The sequence below is a fragment of the Mugil cephalus genome, chromosome 4 (assembly GCF_022458985.1).
Source record: "Mugil cephalus isolate CIBA_MC_2020 chromosome 4, CIBA_Mcephalus_1.1, whole genome shotgun sequence".
NCBI lineage: Eukaryota > Metazoa > Chordata > Actinopteri > Mugiliformes > Mugilidae > Mugil > Mugil cephalus.
The window spans coordinates 26,368,139-26,384,161 of record NC_061773.1 but is presented as its reverse complement, the minus strand read 5'-3'; the positions used below and the strand labels follow the sequence as shown (position 1 = coordinate 26,384,161).

Genomic DNA, 16,023 nt, shown 5'->3' with positions numbered 1-16,023 from the left:
TGACATAAAACTAAAATGTTTTGGTTAACCCTTTCTGATTTTGTTTATGTGGATTATAATCTGCTAAAAATAATAACAGAATATTATATCACCAATGACAGAATAAATATTATATCACAAATGAATTCCATATGAGAGCCCTGCAAAAAGTTCATATACATGAAACTAAACATTATGAGGGACATAAAAGGCTGGGAAAACTAATAAACAGGAACTGAAGTCAGAATTGTCAATGTCAGCATTTCTTAGCTCTGCTGCTGGGAAATTTCTTTCTTGGACATACAAAGAACCTACATCTGTCTCTACCGACTCATCCCTGTATTACTTCATGTTATTTTCTCTCCAAAATGTCTTTATTCATGATATTCATGATTGTCATTATGTATCTTCAGCCTCCTTACCCTTCAAACTTTCATTAATTATTTTTTTTTTCAGCTTTTTAGATAGCTACTTTAAACCTGATGCAATACGTAATTTATTATATATGTATATATATATACATACATATATATGTATATATATATACATATATATATGTTATACTATTTCATTATACCTTATTCTATTTTTTTATTTTATTTTATTTTATTTTATTCATTTATTTATTTATTTATTTATTTGTATTTTGCACTGCTGCTTCTTGCCACTATAACTCCATACTTTCCCCACAGGGATGAGACGCCTCAGAGGATTATTACAGAAACACTGACTGAAACTGGATTCATTAGAATGGAAATAAAGAACATCACTGGTATATATGTATAAAATATTAATAATGTCTCCATCAGTGATACATGGAGATGTAAAGATCATCTGATTTTAACCTACACAGCTACAACAGCTAAAACCCAAACCTTTATCAATATTAGTGCATCATAAATAAAGTATTGAGAATCATCCAGACGTCAAAAATGTACTTTCTATAGTTTCAGGTCACTTCATTTATATAAAAACTATTTACAAACCTTCTACAGGATGAAAACTGGTACAAACTAAAGAGATGTTGGTGTATAAATGTGTCCAATAATCAGTGATTAGTTTCATCACATCCAGGTGAGATCACTCATCAGTGACGTCATCAGAATCAGGTCTTACCTGGTTTATTTTCCTTCGTTCTGTCTTTTAACCTTTTAAGGTGCAGAGGTTGGATGCGACCCGATATTTAAAAGTAAAAACTAATAAATAAACATACTGTATATTTACATGTTGAGCGGAGACGTCCGTCCAGACATATTATAGCTCGTTAGAAAGATCAGATGATCGTTTTTACGACACATTCATGGACCTTCATGAAGGAATTACGACATAAACGTAACACCGTCTTACTTTACGATAGTAAATAGTTAGAAACTTTCCAGGTAACTTTGTTCGCCGCAGTTAAAAAGCTTTTAAAGATCGAATTTTTTTTTTTTTTTCACGAACTGTGGCTCGTTTTGAACAACAAATCTCCAAACATTAAATCCATCGCTTTTAAGTCCAAGCGGAACAAAAAAATCGTAAATAAAAGTGAATTATTTCCGTCGCTAATTTTAGCGCAGTGACACAAACCTTAAAAACTACAACTTTCCGGTCATTTTAAAATATTAAACAAAGATTCGACCAATGAAGTTCAGTATCTCTGAACTACAGAAACGCCCACCAAGAAAGCGAACCAATCAGCATCTTTCCGCAAAGTAATGCGAAGAGATAAACAGTCGTTTAACACCAGAAGCCAATCAGAGGAGAGAATCTCAAATAGGATTTGATTGACAGCTAGTTTTATCCAATAGAAAGTCAGCACCTTGAAAACACTGGGAGATTGTAGCCGGTAAAATGACCTGAATGACCATATATGGAAGTGAATGCAGTTGGAGTTTCCGGCATACTGGAGCACGTTTTAAAGAGAAAATGTGGTTTTAAATGTCAAAAAAGTCTAAATTAGAGGACAATAAACGTTTAAATATTTTAAAAAACGACAATGACAAATGGTTTATAGTTAAACTAGAAATTTAGTTAAATATTTAGCGTCATAAATAAGACTTATCGTCATTTCTTTTTCAATTTGAAGAGTTTTTTGTAGAGTTGTGTAGTCACCTGCTGGAGATGCTCGGAACTGCACTTTGTGAAATATCTCAGAGTCACTTCACTCTATCAACATGAAATCTGGCACAGAGATTATAAACTAAATGAAGGTGAAACCCTGTAAATTCCAGCCTGAAAAATCTGTGTTATGACTGATTCATGTTAAATGGAATATGAAGATAGAGTTTAAAAACTACATAGCTCCAATAATTTTCTTTTAAGTCCTCCAACCAATGACCTGTGTTAGAGCAACAAGTAATACTAACACACTACATGAAACCTCAGAGTTTTCTTCATGGTAAAACAACACATCTGTTTCAGTTCTTTATAGCATTTAGATTATAAATGAGTAAAATTAGCCAGTTTAAAGATGCAGAAATGTTCATGGTCGTAAATAAAACCCTAAGAGGTTAAGATACAATCTAAAAGAGAAAAGAAAATATATGTTAGAGTTGTTTGTGTGAAATCATCAACCTGACAGTCAAATAAAACTGAAGACAAGAAAAGAAATGATCACCCTGTTTTATTACAAACATATTTTATGATGTAAACTGTTTTTCTGACTGATGATAATTTGACTTGAGTTCATCTGGGACACATGAACCAGTCACTTCTGTAAATAATCAGGAAATCTTTAACTGTTTCATGGAAGTACTCACCAACAATGAGCTCAATGATGGATCTTGTCCTTCCAGGCTGAGGAAATGGAAAAATACAGCTGTACCTTCCACTGTCTGTCTTCTTTATGTTTCTGATAACTATGGAGGCATTACCAGACTGGAGCTGATCTTCAAAATGAAAGACTCGACCTTTGAAATATGGATCTTGACCTGGACGTCCGTTATTATAATGACTCCCTGCAGCGTACATGAACACCTCCTTCATATCCTCTTTTCTCCAGTCAAATGTTTCAGCTGTAATGTCAATGGTGCTGAAGGAACAGGGTAAAATGACTTCCCCATTTGTTTTAACCATCCTTGTGGTGACAAGTGGTCCTAGAAGACAAAAATAAATAAAGTAAGATTTCTTTTGTGTTTTCTATTGGAAAGCTACAAATTCTATTTTGCTGTGGGAATCCTGTTCAAGTGTTTAGCAAGCAGCAAGACTCCAGTTAATTAATTATTTTAATTAACTGAAATCAATGGCACCATATATGTCCTTAAATTAACAATATTTTTTGTGTAATGCTTCCATCTCGTGGTATCAACTCAGAGTACCGCAATACCACCTATCGCCACTAGATGGAAAACAGAACACAAATTAAACTGTATAAGTCTACATCTTGATTTTATTATGGCGCATGTTTCAACTCATACAGAGAATAAATACCCCTGCACCAACTGGATAATCCTCAAACTAGTCAGAGAAAATTAGTTGTAAACAAATTAAATTCCACTTCACATTTCACAATTAACAGACTTCTGGATTGTGTGGTTATCATCTCACATAGTTGTAACACCAGTAAACCCTAGACAGCATCATAACACAAATATAAAAAACAGATTCTTCCTGACATTGTTTGGCACAGTGTTCATCGACGGATGGTTTCCATTTATCACAAACTTTGGATGTAAAGACCAGAATGAATGAAATAACTGCTGGGATTCAGTTCATCATGTTTCATTTTAGCTGCAGCAGATCCAGAATAAAGAGCAGGGGACTTTGTGTTGATTAGAACGTGGAATAAATTCACACATTTAAAACTCAACCACTTTACTTGATTTACAATCAGCGTCATCACATTAGTCACTGATCCTGAAACTTTGCTCGTCTCTCTTTCAAAGCAGTAAAATGATTAGTGACCCTCTCAGTGAAATCAGACATGTTCCTGACTTGTTCTCTATCTATGACCAGGAAGACAAAAGCACATTAATCCAACCCTCCAGGGAACCCATTCAAGGTTATTCTGCATTGTCTCTATGCAGGAACAGAAATAATGTGTCTGTAAGAACGATGTGAAATCAATAGAGCAGCAGGACTCCATGAAACACAGATGCTGTTTGGACTTTATTCAGAAGAACGAGGACAAAATGTCAACAACAGTCACCGACAACCAGACAAACACTGTGACTGAACGTGGTAGGTTTAAATAAACCTGATAATTATCACCTTCATGAAGGGAGAATAGTGACTTACTTCTTAACTTGAATCTGTGTCAATCTCACAACTTCAGAGTTTGTAAATGAGGAAGCTTTGAATTCCAGAAAAGCTTCTCCATCCCACCTAAACACAGCTCTGGCTGATTCATAATGTTGGAAGCTGTTTGATGTTAATACCTGCTGAGTTTTCAGCCTCTTACACTTCTCCCAACATGGACAGAAAAATCAATGAATGCAGGTGTAACCCCTCCCCTCAGCCCAGGTACAGAAGCAGAGTACAGTAATCTTTCTGGGAACCTGTTGTTATGAGGCTCTTCTATCAGATAATCCTCCAGATAAGTGAAACTACACTAACAGGCATTTCTGATCGAATGAGAAACAAAAATGTTTATGCATGGGAGAGAAAGAAGGAGGAAGCTCAGGTTCTCATTCAAGTGTGGTCACATAAGAAAATGATTAAATAGGAACAGAAGTCATGGTTCAGTAGAAATAATCTTCATATTTTAAACTGAGACAAACAGAAACAAACATGACTCTGTCATTAAAACTAGTTGACACGATAAAAGGATCATCACGTCCTGACTTGATGAACTTCTGTGTTAGTATCAGCTTCATGTGAATCATGTCAACCCTTTAAACAGAAGCTTTTTATCAAATTTCCACATGAAAAAAAAACACCAAACAACATTGACTCTGTGTCTGAAACACAATAAATCTGTGTCTCCATCAGCAGAACAGAGAGACATCTGAAAAACTGACATGTTGTATTATTTTATTTCAAGACATATTTATGTGTCCACTAGCTTTACTAACAACAATTGAATGAAAGATTATTCAGATCGTTGTCGAGTAATCTTCAATTGCTTCTTCACAAAACATTTCCCCCTTAAATAAAGATTAAATACCAATAAATCAACAAGTCTTTTTATTGCTAAAATAAAGTTTCCACCCTGGACGTCCCTTTATCTCTTATTAAAGCCTCTGTCATGTCAGGAGGAGCCACAGTGGTGCTACATTGTCATTGTTGTGATGCAGTTGCAGATTTCTTTAGATCAGGTTCAGTAACATCAGTGACTCGTTGTTATCAGGATGTTTGAAGGATGATGATTCCATTTAGTAAAAATGTCAGTTTTTCAGATGTCTCTCTGTTCTGCTGATGGAGACACAGATTTATTGTGTTTCAGACACAGAGTCAATGTTGTTCAGTGTTTTTTCCATGTGGAGATTTGATAAAAAGCTTCTATTTAAAGGGTTGACATGATTCACATGAAGCTGATATTAACATAGAAGTTCATCAAGTCAGGACGTGATGATCCTTTGATGATCGTGTCAACTAGTTTTAATGACAGAGTGATGTTTGTTTCTGTCTCAGTTTAAAATATGAAGATTATTTCTACTGAACTATAACTTCTGTTCTAATTAAATCATTTTCTTATGTGACCACACTTGAATGAGAACCTGAGCTTCCTCCTTCTTTCTCTTACAAGCATAAACATTTTTGTTTCTCATCCGATCAGAAATGCCTGTTAGTGTAGTTTCACTGATCTGGAGGATTATCTGATAGAAGAGCCTCATACCAACAGGTTCCCAGAAAGATTACTGTACTCTGCTTCTGTACCTGGGCTGAGGGGAGGTGTTACATCTGCATTCATTGATTTTTCTGTCCATGTTGGGAGAAGTGTAACAGACTGAAAACTTAGCAGGTATTAATATCAAACAGCTTCTAACATTATGAATCAGCCGAAGCTGTGTTTAGGTGGGATGGAGAAGCATTTCTGGAATTTAAAGCTTTCTTATTTACAAACTATGAATTGCTGTGATCCATCATGAAGGTCATAATGATCACCCGGTTTAATTTCACTTGTCTACTGGTGTTGTTGAGAGCCCGTCACAGTTTTGTGCTAAAGCTCAGACAGGAAGTGCTTGGGTTCAGGGAGTTGTAGTCTGTTCTAACTTTCCAGGAGGTAACCTTGTGTCGGTATTAAACGTGAGTTCATTCCACTCCGTCTGTCTGCGCAGTTCATCCTTTCATTACAACACCACAATAATGACACTGAGAGTATATTTATTTAATGTTTATTTTGGGATGAAAATTTCAAGAAAACAGATAGTTGAGGAGAAGCAAGAGAATAGTTCTCGACAACGATTTGAATAAACCTCCTTTTAATCTTCGTTAATATTATTATAAATATCGTGGGCACACAAATACGATCTGGAATAAACGTTGCGCATTTAATTCCCGTAAACAGAGACGCATCCGGAAAACGCAGCTCAGTCCCACCCAGTGTTAAAACACACCAGATTATAACAAACATCTAAACCCTGATCATGTCGATTAAACCAGTAGAAAGAACCAGAAGGATGCTGTCAGTAAAGGGCGTCATATTTTATGGTGGAGGATGATGTCTGTGGATTCTCTTTATTTTAAAATGGAGTTAAACGCGGAAGTAGCAGGTGCAGATGCTGCCGTTATCCAGACCTACTCACTAAACTAAGAGAACTGATCTGAAACATCCACAGACCGCTCATTTCCATCCAGACACTGTAAAGATTAAATTAGATATATATTAGATTTTCTCACCTTCGTCACCAAACGTTGTTCCAGAGCAGGTCAGGAGACAGAAACACACGAGAGGAAGAAGCTCCATCTCTGTCCAAGTCCTCTGAAGAAGAAACATCGTAACACCAGTTTATTTGTTCAGATATAAGGACTCTTGAGGCCACTCCTCACAGCTCAACCGACGCATCCAGGACACTTTCGATTTCTAGACTTAATGTACAAGCAGCAACAACCAACACTTCCGGAGAAATCCTTCAGAACAGAAGCTCCATTATTACCGGAGAAATAACGTCGATGACTGAGCACAGAAAGGTGAAAGGACTCAGGTTCAGGCTGATTATGGTGAAGTGAATTCCATCTGGATGAGGAAGCAGACTTCACTCTGGAGTCTTGGAGGCTAAAGTCAGCTGCAGCTCTTCACACTGACTGTTAATGTGGAGAAAAGAGAAAAGAAAACTAGTTCTCAGAATCTGACATATACTATTAATTCCCATTTCCTCTTTCAGTCATTTCTGACTCCATCTGACCTGAGCCAACAACACAAACCGGAACAAAATGCCCACGATTAAAGACTCATTTCCCCAAATTAAAGGAGATTTCATGTGTGTCTATTAAAGGTCGTCATCTCACCTCCATCCACCACAGCCTGAGAATAAAACCCAGTTAAAGAGAGAAATTCATCTAATAGACGACAACTCTGAGAAACTATCATGAGTTACTGAAGAATCTGACCTCAGATGAACTGTCTGAACAAGAGGATTAACGTTCAGTGTTCACTTTGGCTCCAAACTCCATTTTTTAAAGCTGTCATTGTGGAGCCTGCGGTTTCTAGTGTTGTATATTGATGTGCTGAAGAAAGAAGTGATCACCCCTGACAAGTCTTCTCTTGCAGTCAGAAAGGTTTATTACAAGAAAGATCAGTGTCATACTTTTGCTAAATTAAATCCAGTTCAACAGCACCACAAACTAGATCCTCCACAATGATCATCCTGGTGAATTCTCACCTTTCTGGGGCTGTTTCTACATCAACTGAATGTTAGAACATGAAGAATAAAGGAAGATTTAGTGAAGGACTGTTATATTAGAACACATTCATCTGCACTAGTGAACCTAATGTTTTGCCAAGTAGGCGTATAATATTATAATTATCCTGACATGAGGTAAAGCTGCAAGGCCAGCCTCAGAGTGAAGAGATAAATGAGACTCTGAACATTCTTATATTCTGTCATCTGATGTATCTACATTTGAAGCTGAATATGTGAACAGAATTTGTTAACAAACACTCTTGAATCATGTTCTTTATGTGAACTCAGTAACTGTAGCTTTTCACCCCATCTTCCTTGAATCCAACCTTTAAGGTTTCCAGTGAAAACTCATCATGTTCTTTTTCATGTTTCTGTCATCTGTCTTTTTAATTACCTGTGTGTGTAATTACATTTAAACCTGTCATTACCTGATGATCATAAAGTTCAACTTTTAGTTTTGCATTCTGATTGTGAAACAGGTCTGAACAAGAGCTCACTCGTATCCTTGTGAGTGTCATAGTTTCTGGTTTCAGTTGTAATTGTTTTTCTTGCATGCCTGTTTTTTATTGATGTGCTGCATGATTTTTCTTCTTGGATATTCTTATTTTTCTGAGCATCCATCAGCCTTTTTTTCTTCAAACCTGGTTCTTGTTCATTTTTTTTTATCTTATTTTATCCTTGTGTCCTGTGCTGTTCTCAGTGTCATTGTTTTTGTGTTTTGTTCTGATCATTTCATGTAGTTCACTCTTGATTTTTACATTTTTTTACAACCAGAGAAGGATCAACTTTGTAAACTGTAATTGCTGAACACTTGTCCTCATACACTCATTAAAAATGAATTCATTAATGTTTGGAAACGTCTGCTTTTAGAAATGGACAAATAATACTGACATGTTATTATTTTACTTTCCTCACTTACCAACCTTTTAGATATTGTAACAGTTTCCTCTTGTACTTTTAATCTCTCCACCTTTACTTTGAAGGGCTGGCTTCCAGTGGCCGTTCAGGTTGGCACACGTCCCAGCTGTAACAGACTAAAGGACTGAATGGCCTAGTGTGTGTTTAACCCTTTAGTGTTCTTCTGTTTGTATATAGGACAGAATGAGCTTTCTGAACCAATCCGTGCTCTGTACATGAGTTGTGTTTGAGGAAATTCTGAATTTCTTCTGATTTCATTGATAAAAGCCATTATAGGATTCATCCAGCATTTGTCTTTTCATAAATCTAAAAAGACATGGGTTAAGACACAGGTTAAATGAATGAGGATGGAGCACACAAGGAGAAACTAATGCAACAATCAAAGTGTTGAAAAACACAGGATGTAACACAAGATGAGAAACACCAAGGACGAACTTGGCACAGAGGTGAACAAATGGAGAGACGCCAAAGCTGGTGGAGTTCACTGTGGATCTGTTTCTGGTTTACTGACGACCAAAAGGCTTTTAGTGTGAGTTATGACAACACAGTTCATCACTGCAGCTCTGTTTTTCTTTAGCAGCTACTTTATTATTTTAATGTCAAGGTGATCGTTGTCATAATCTGTACCACACACAATAAACTTTATCTTTACCAACCAGGAAGAAAGAGGAAGAAAGACACACAAGCTCCTCTACAGGAAATAAAGACAAACTTCAGGCAGAAGACACACCCAGATTTCATTCAGATGTACACTTACTCCAATAAATAAACCAGTAATCAGAAGTTAATCTGATTCAGGTGAAGAATCAGTGCTTGGAAACAGCCTCTAGTCACAACAAGATGTGGAAGAAAATCTAAGTAATCTTTTTTTTTTTTTTTTTTTTAAACAACTTTAAAGGTGAATTTACAGTCAATTTTAGCATGAGACTAGGGTCCAGATTTACTAAGGTTTGCACAGCTTTTGCTCATGCTAAACCTGCATCTGTCTCTCTGTGTTTGGTTTTGAAACATGTGAACAGGGTCTTCAAAAACAAACAGAGGGGAGATTGTTCAGCCTGTGCAGGTTTTGCATGAGTAAAAGTTATGTAAACCTTAGTGAATCTGTCCCTAGATGTCCATCAGATGAACCTTGCAAAAAAAAAGTGGTTTGGAGCTCAATTGCTGAGGCATCACACAGATACCAGCTCAGGCTCAGTCTTATTCAAGCAGGAAAAGTGGTCTATAATCTTTTATTAAATTTTTTTATTGAGCAATTGAAAATGAAACGACGTTCAAAACACACACACAGCCAGCATCACAACTACGCATAAAGTCCTCTAGCTGATAAAAGTTTTAATATTTTTTTATCGTGAGAAAGTCACTGTTAAATCCCCAGTCTGTGGTCAGTTTATCCAGATATCACCTGTTGGAAATTTGCTCCGACGTTTGTTTTGGGAGAAGTGCACAAAGAGCAGCGACCGGGGGCTGGTTATCCATGGTACCGGCGCGTCTCAGAGGCAGCAGCCGGTCTAATGAACTGATCGCCCGGGACCGACTCCGTCATCATCCCACTGGAGATAACGAGCCAAGTAACTTCATCCGCAAGATTTTAGAGGTTTACCGCTGGCTGGTTAAACTCTTTTCAGGAGAGTAATGTGAATCTCATTGATGGAATCTAACAACTGTGTCAGTCGCGTTAGTTCGTTTTAATGAACAGTGAAGCTTCAGGTGTGTATTACTGGACAGAAGAGCAGCGCTGCCACCATTACAGGAATCCCACAAATGACCCATTTGGGATTCAAAACAGCTCCAACAAAACGTAGGAGGACACGAACATGATTCAAACCTGTAAAAGTTTGTGTGTTAGTTTGACACAGTGGGGATTGCTGATCTTGATGCCGTGCAGGTCAGGGATGAAAGGTTAGTTTAACAAGCATGACAAAAGTTTTCATTTTCACCTGGTGGCAAGGTTTTAGTGTTGCTTCGGATCCGTGAATGTAGCTTGGAAGCTCCACATACTGGACCTCATCTTGTGCAAAATAAATGTTGGTGATAGAGATCTCATCCACTCCAGATCTCGTCTCTGTCATGTCGACATGATGAAGCTGTACCATGAGAGGGAACATGTTCAATTAAAGCCTCATGCCGAGGCAGAGGAACATAATGTGTCCAGAGCTAAAGTGACCTCTCATTGTAGAGAGGGGTCAGAGGAGCTGTCCGGTGCTGAAGTGACCTCTCCTGGGTTGTGTGTGCTCTGTGTTTCTGTGGAGGTTCTCAGTCATCCAGGTCATGGTAACCCTAAAGGCGTGGAATAAAGGCAACTGGACGTGTAGAACTAGTCAACAAGTCCAGCCCTTTGAGTTAATCTCGGTGATTCCCACAGCGGTAGACGGTGGAAAAAAGAGGAAGAGCTAGAAAAAGATGGATAGTGAAAAACAGATAGCGGAAGAAAGATGGTTTTAGTCAGATAGTCAAAGATACACAAAACACAAAGTGAAATTTAAAGGCCATTAAATATAGTGAAACATGCAGCAAAAGACTGTGAAAGTAAATTTACAAGATTAAAGCCGAGGGATAAATAGTCCGATTCATAAACTGCAGAAATTAAGAACAGCTGTCCGGTGGTGAAGTGATCTCTCTTTGTTTTAGCCTGGCAGTCAGGAGTTATACATACGTAACACAGGTTGAAGAACAACAAATAATTAAAAACATCAACTGCAATATCATTTTTAATAACCTTAGATTCACCATTTGACTGATATCAGATAATAAACTCAAAGACAAACAGCCATTTGCCCCGGAACGTCTTAAATATATTAATCAAATGGATTCACTGACATTAATGTTGTAAATGTTGTTATGTTTGTTCCTCACTGTATTTTAACCCTCTACTTGTCTTGTTGTGCACTTAGCTGAATGGTAAATGTGTGAAAATTATCTCTGTATTTATATTTTTACGTCTGGGCTTTTATATGTATAGGTACACATCTATATAAATGTTCAAATTTGTATTTTCTTTTTTCAGATCTCTTCTTACTGTAATCCTGTAGAATTTGAGGTTGAATTAAGTTGTTTAAAAAATGAGAGGGGTTCGAGGAGCTGTCCAGTGCTGAAGTGACCCCCTGATCCATGTTTCACACATACCTAATATAAATAAAAAAAAACATTAGATTCAAAAAAAAGAAAAAAGTAGTAACTGCCTGTATAAAATATTGTCAAACAAAGTCACTTTAAATTCACCTCTAAATAATATTTATGTTCATCTCCACATCAACTGGCTTCCTCATTGTTTGCCACATTTTTAAAATCTGCACTCCTTGTTTTTTTGCACTTCATTCATGGTGGTGTCATTTTTCACACGTCAACAGTTCACTGTGACCTCTGGCTGTTAACACATGTTTTCTATCAGTAGATTATGTTTCATGGTCACATGCATCAATCTGCTCTTCAACATGAGGATCAGGTTTTAATAATAAAGCTCTTGAATGTTGTGTTTGAGTCTAACTAGTTTTCAGAGAAGCTCAGATTAAAATCTGACGCTGGATTAACCTCCACATATTTACAGCAGCGTTTATCAAAGAGCTCAGTCTGTATGAAATCACCAGCAGACAGAACACAGAAACTCAGATAAACTATACAATTGTAATTACCATAACTAATTATTTTCATCAAGGACATATTGGACCATTTAAATACCAGCTTTTGAGTCTATCCCACTCACCCACTAGATCAACTTCAGTTTCATTTCCTCTCCACAGATCGTTTCCTCTTCGAGCTTCAGCAGATAGATGAGTCCTAGCTGTCACATGAGGCCAGGAGAAGGAAACAAAATGTAATTAATAAAAAAAATTGCAAACCAAATCTTCAGGCGCTGCAGAGATGGCAGGGTAATCCTAAAAAGCAAACCCTAAAGACGAGACCTGGGCATTTTACGGCCGCGGGCCACATACGGTCCTTTGGGCATTCCTGTCTGGCCTGCGGTCTGTCAGTCATAAGCACAAATGAACAAGTATTTATACTGTGCATGCAATACGACTGTGTTGCTCTTATTTTGAGCCATGATGCATTATTGACGTCATGGCACTGTTAGTTTGTAAATTCTTCAAAAACTAAGATTGAAACAGCTTCTTGCCGTCTATTAACCCTCAAAAGCCTTCGTGACATCTCAAGGGAATAACTTAGTTTTTACCGACAAATTCCTCCAAACAACTCTCTCTCTTTTCTAGAAAGCGCAACTTGAATATTGTCCATCGGGGAGTTACGGTAATTGAAATCTATTAATTGAATTAAAATAATTCATGTAGCTACATGGTCCTTCCTTGGTCCACTGAAGTTTTCCAAAGAGGACAAAGTTTCCAACATTCCAATGCGTTATATTCAAAACTACAGATCGATTGTGTTTCATTTTCCTCTTCAACCTACACCAAAACTCTATTTACATAATATTCTTATACTTCTGATTACCAGTAGCAGCTTATCAACATATATAATTTACTGCTTTTTACAATGGGAGAAAATTAACATTGAGCAGAATTACGTTCAAGTTATTGTTTGGTTTGGCCTCGACCAGTTCAGATTTTTCATGTGGCCCCTGTAGAAATTAATTGCCCAGCCCTGCTACAGATGCTGGTCAAGACACAGGTGAAATGAATGAGGGTGGAGCACACAAGGACAAACCAATGCAACAATCAAAGTGTGGAAAAACACAAAAAGTAAGACAGGAAAAGAAAATCCAAGGAAGAACTTGGCACAGAGAGGAACAAGTGGAGCAAAGCAAAACTGGTGGAGTTCACTGTGGATCTGCTTCTGGTTTCCTCACAGCCAAAAGGTTTTAGTGCAAGTTATGACCTGATGATAAACTTAAGGCTGTGTGGCAACTAAATCCCTCAGACATAAAAACAGTTTATCACTACAGCTCTGTTTTTCTGTAACGTATCTACTTTATTATTTTAATGTCGAGGTGATTTATTCAGCCATGAAGCTCAAAGGTCGTCATAATCTGTACCACACACAAATAAACTTTATCTTTACAAACCAGAGGAAGAAAGATACACAAGCTCTACTACAGGAAATAAAGACAAACTACAGGCAGACACACCTAGATTTCATTCAGATGTTCAGTTACTTTCAGGTCGTCTCAGTCTCTGTCAGCAGGAACGCCTTCAATAAATAAACCAGTAATGAGCAGTTGATCTGCTACAGGTGGCTTCTGGCCACAAAAATTAAGCGGTACGGAAGATGAGATGTACAGATGATAAGTGTGAGAAGGCTGTTGTGAACTGTTGTGTGATATCATCTCTTCCAAAAAGAGCTTGGTTGTGATGGTGTCACTGTAAAGTCATCAGGGTCATCAACACAACAGCAAACAACTAATTCATGACAGTGTCAAACCCTGGAAGAGTTTAGAAGAAGTGTGTGTTTACCAGAGGGAGAAGGTGTAATTACAAGGTCCATGCAGCTGCAACAAAACATAAGATAGTGTTCAGACAGGGCTGTAGCGCCCCCTAGACGTCAGGTCTATTTTACTGAGATGCAAGAAATCACTTTCTTTATGGGTTACTAATGGCAGCAGGTAGGTCTGCTGCAATACACTGTTTATCAACTGTTGTGTGTGAACTCTATTATTAAAACTACTTTTTATTTAACAAACTCCGTTTTTAGGGTTTTTTTTTAATCACTACTATACATAAATGAAATACTAATGAAGTTACTTCTTTTTCTATAGTTACCCATTAAGTTCCTTTTAGCCTCTCTCTAAAGCACTCACACCTCAAACACAAGCACTCTCTACAATGACTACATGAACATAAACAACACTATTTATAAGACACCATGGGAAAGAAGAACAGACACAGGTAAGTTTTAACGATTTACTTTTGTTAATATTGAACACACAATCAAATATTTCAATAATGGGAGAAAAAAACACAACTATTCAAGTGCAAATCTTAGACTTATTTGTCCCTTTAACTCACTACACCAATCAATTAACAAAGAACCAGTTTCTTTTTTTTCTTTCTTTTTTTTTCCAATATGCACCCACATTTCAAAAGCACAACAACCAAAATATTCCACCTATAGCCAGCACTTTTATTCACTACATGAAAATAAAATAAGATGGAATGGGTACCCAGTGTGTCAGTGGAGTGATGCGGGCCTGGTTCGACGCTCGCGTTTCGTAGGAGCCAGAAAAGAAACAATGTCAGACTCACGGCATAATGGCGTCCTCGTCCTTGACCTTTCTGCGGCACAGCGTGTTAATGCAGCCTGGGCCTTAGACGGTTCCCCCCGTCCGTTCTCCCGGTAGCGTCCGTGGTAAACACTCACCGCAGATCCTCTCATGCAGACCGGTTACACAGCAGACTAACAGGCTTCACCTCCGCGAGCTGCTCGTCGTGAAGGCCGCCAGGTAAGCTCACGTGAGCTACATTAGCTTCTAGCTGCACTTCTCTCTTTTCACTCTTTTTCTCTTCATGTAAACTCAAACACGGTGCTGCGTTCACTGAACAGTCACTCTGAGACTCACTGTCCGTTTGTCTCGACATACGTTCCTCAACCAGCGTGTTTTAACTCCTCAAAGTCTTTTCTTTGCTGTAATGTTTCCGCGGCCATGCTGTCACTCACTCTCCTCTCCGTCTTTTCCTCGCGCTTCTCCGTGACCCCTCTTCCGGTTCCGGCCGAAGTTTTTAAAATTTCCATGCTGCATTTATTATTTTACATTTTTTACAGTATATCCATGTGTGATGTGCCTCCCTCTGTTATTTCCATCCCATTCTGTCCACTACTTATTCACAATAGTGATATCATATTGTGTAGCTGCAGTTCTTCTCTGTGACCACCGGAGGCCACACTTCTAGGGACACTTGTAGTTACTAATAGTGACCACATGAGGGAGCAAATTATCATAGTTTCTCTCTGCAGTTCATCATGTGACCACCCGAGGGAGAGAAATCTCCATCATTACTCATGTCAACGTTGACTCGTGTTTTCATCTGAATTCTGTGTTTTCAGATTCAGAGTTAGAAATTATTTTCATGTGGAGACCGCATCTATTTATTTAATAGGTTAACATCCACGTCATGCTGGATGAGTTTTAACCGTCTGGTTTCTGACAATATTCATGAATCAAATTTTAGGATCAAGTTTAAACCTGTTTGTTTCAATTTATAGATATATTATTTATTATATTTATTTGATTGTCATCTCTCCTTCTTTTCCTCTGGGTATTTCTGGGTTTCTATATCAGTCTCAGTGTCATGGATCTAACTGTTTATTTCAGAGTTCACAGACTGAGCCACATGTCAAACTCAATGAACTGACTTTTGATCAACTCGATGTAAAAAGCATAAAATCTTTGCTCTCACTTCATACAGCCAGTGTG

General features: G+C 37.6%; 1 protein-coding gene and 1 long non-coding RNA gene across 7 annotated transcripts in view; both read right to left on the bottom strand.

Annotated features, from left to right (window-relative positions):
- Positions 1 to 16,023, bottom strand: part of LOC125006973 (butyrophilin subfamily 3 member A2-like) — a 92,786-nt gene that overhangs the window by 59,290 nt on the left and 17,473 nt on the right. Inside the window, exons 1-3 of one of the 2 annotated variants that reach the window (XM_047583525.1) lie at positions 2,721 to 3,019; positions 2,476 to 2,483; positions 1,096 to 1,126 (exon numbers count right to left, since the gene is read on the bottom strand). In XM_047583525.1, the coding sequence (XP_047439481.1) occupies positions 1,096 to 1,126; positions 2,476 to 2,483; positions 2,721 to 2,946 (265 nt within the window). In that variant the 5' untranslated portion in view covers positions 2,947 to 3,019. Of the gene's footprint in view, positions 1 to 1,095; positions 1,127 to 2,475; positions 2,484 to 2,720; positions 3,020 to 16,023 lie in introns of those variants that run through there. The other variant, XM_047583521.1, reaches the window with a different exon arrangement.
- Positions 9,972 to 15,318, bottom strand: LOC125006975. Of its 5 annotated transcripts, none has more exons than XR_007112626.1 (3): positions 13,741 to 15,318; positions 12,364 to 12,441; positions 9,972 to 11,053 (listed from the first exon to the last, which is right to left on the bottom strand). It is a non-coding gene; the product is annotated as an uncharacterized LOC125006975 (long non-coding RNA). The 5 variants fall into 5 exon arrangements; XR_007112628.1 differs by having other exon boundaries at positions 14,066 to 15,318; XR_007112627.1 differs by having other exon boundaries at positions 14,773 to 15,315.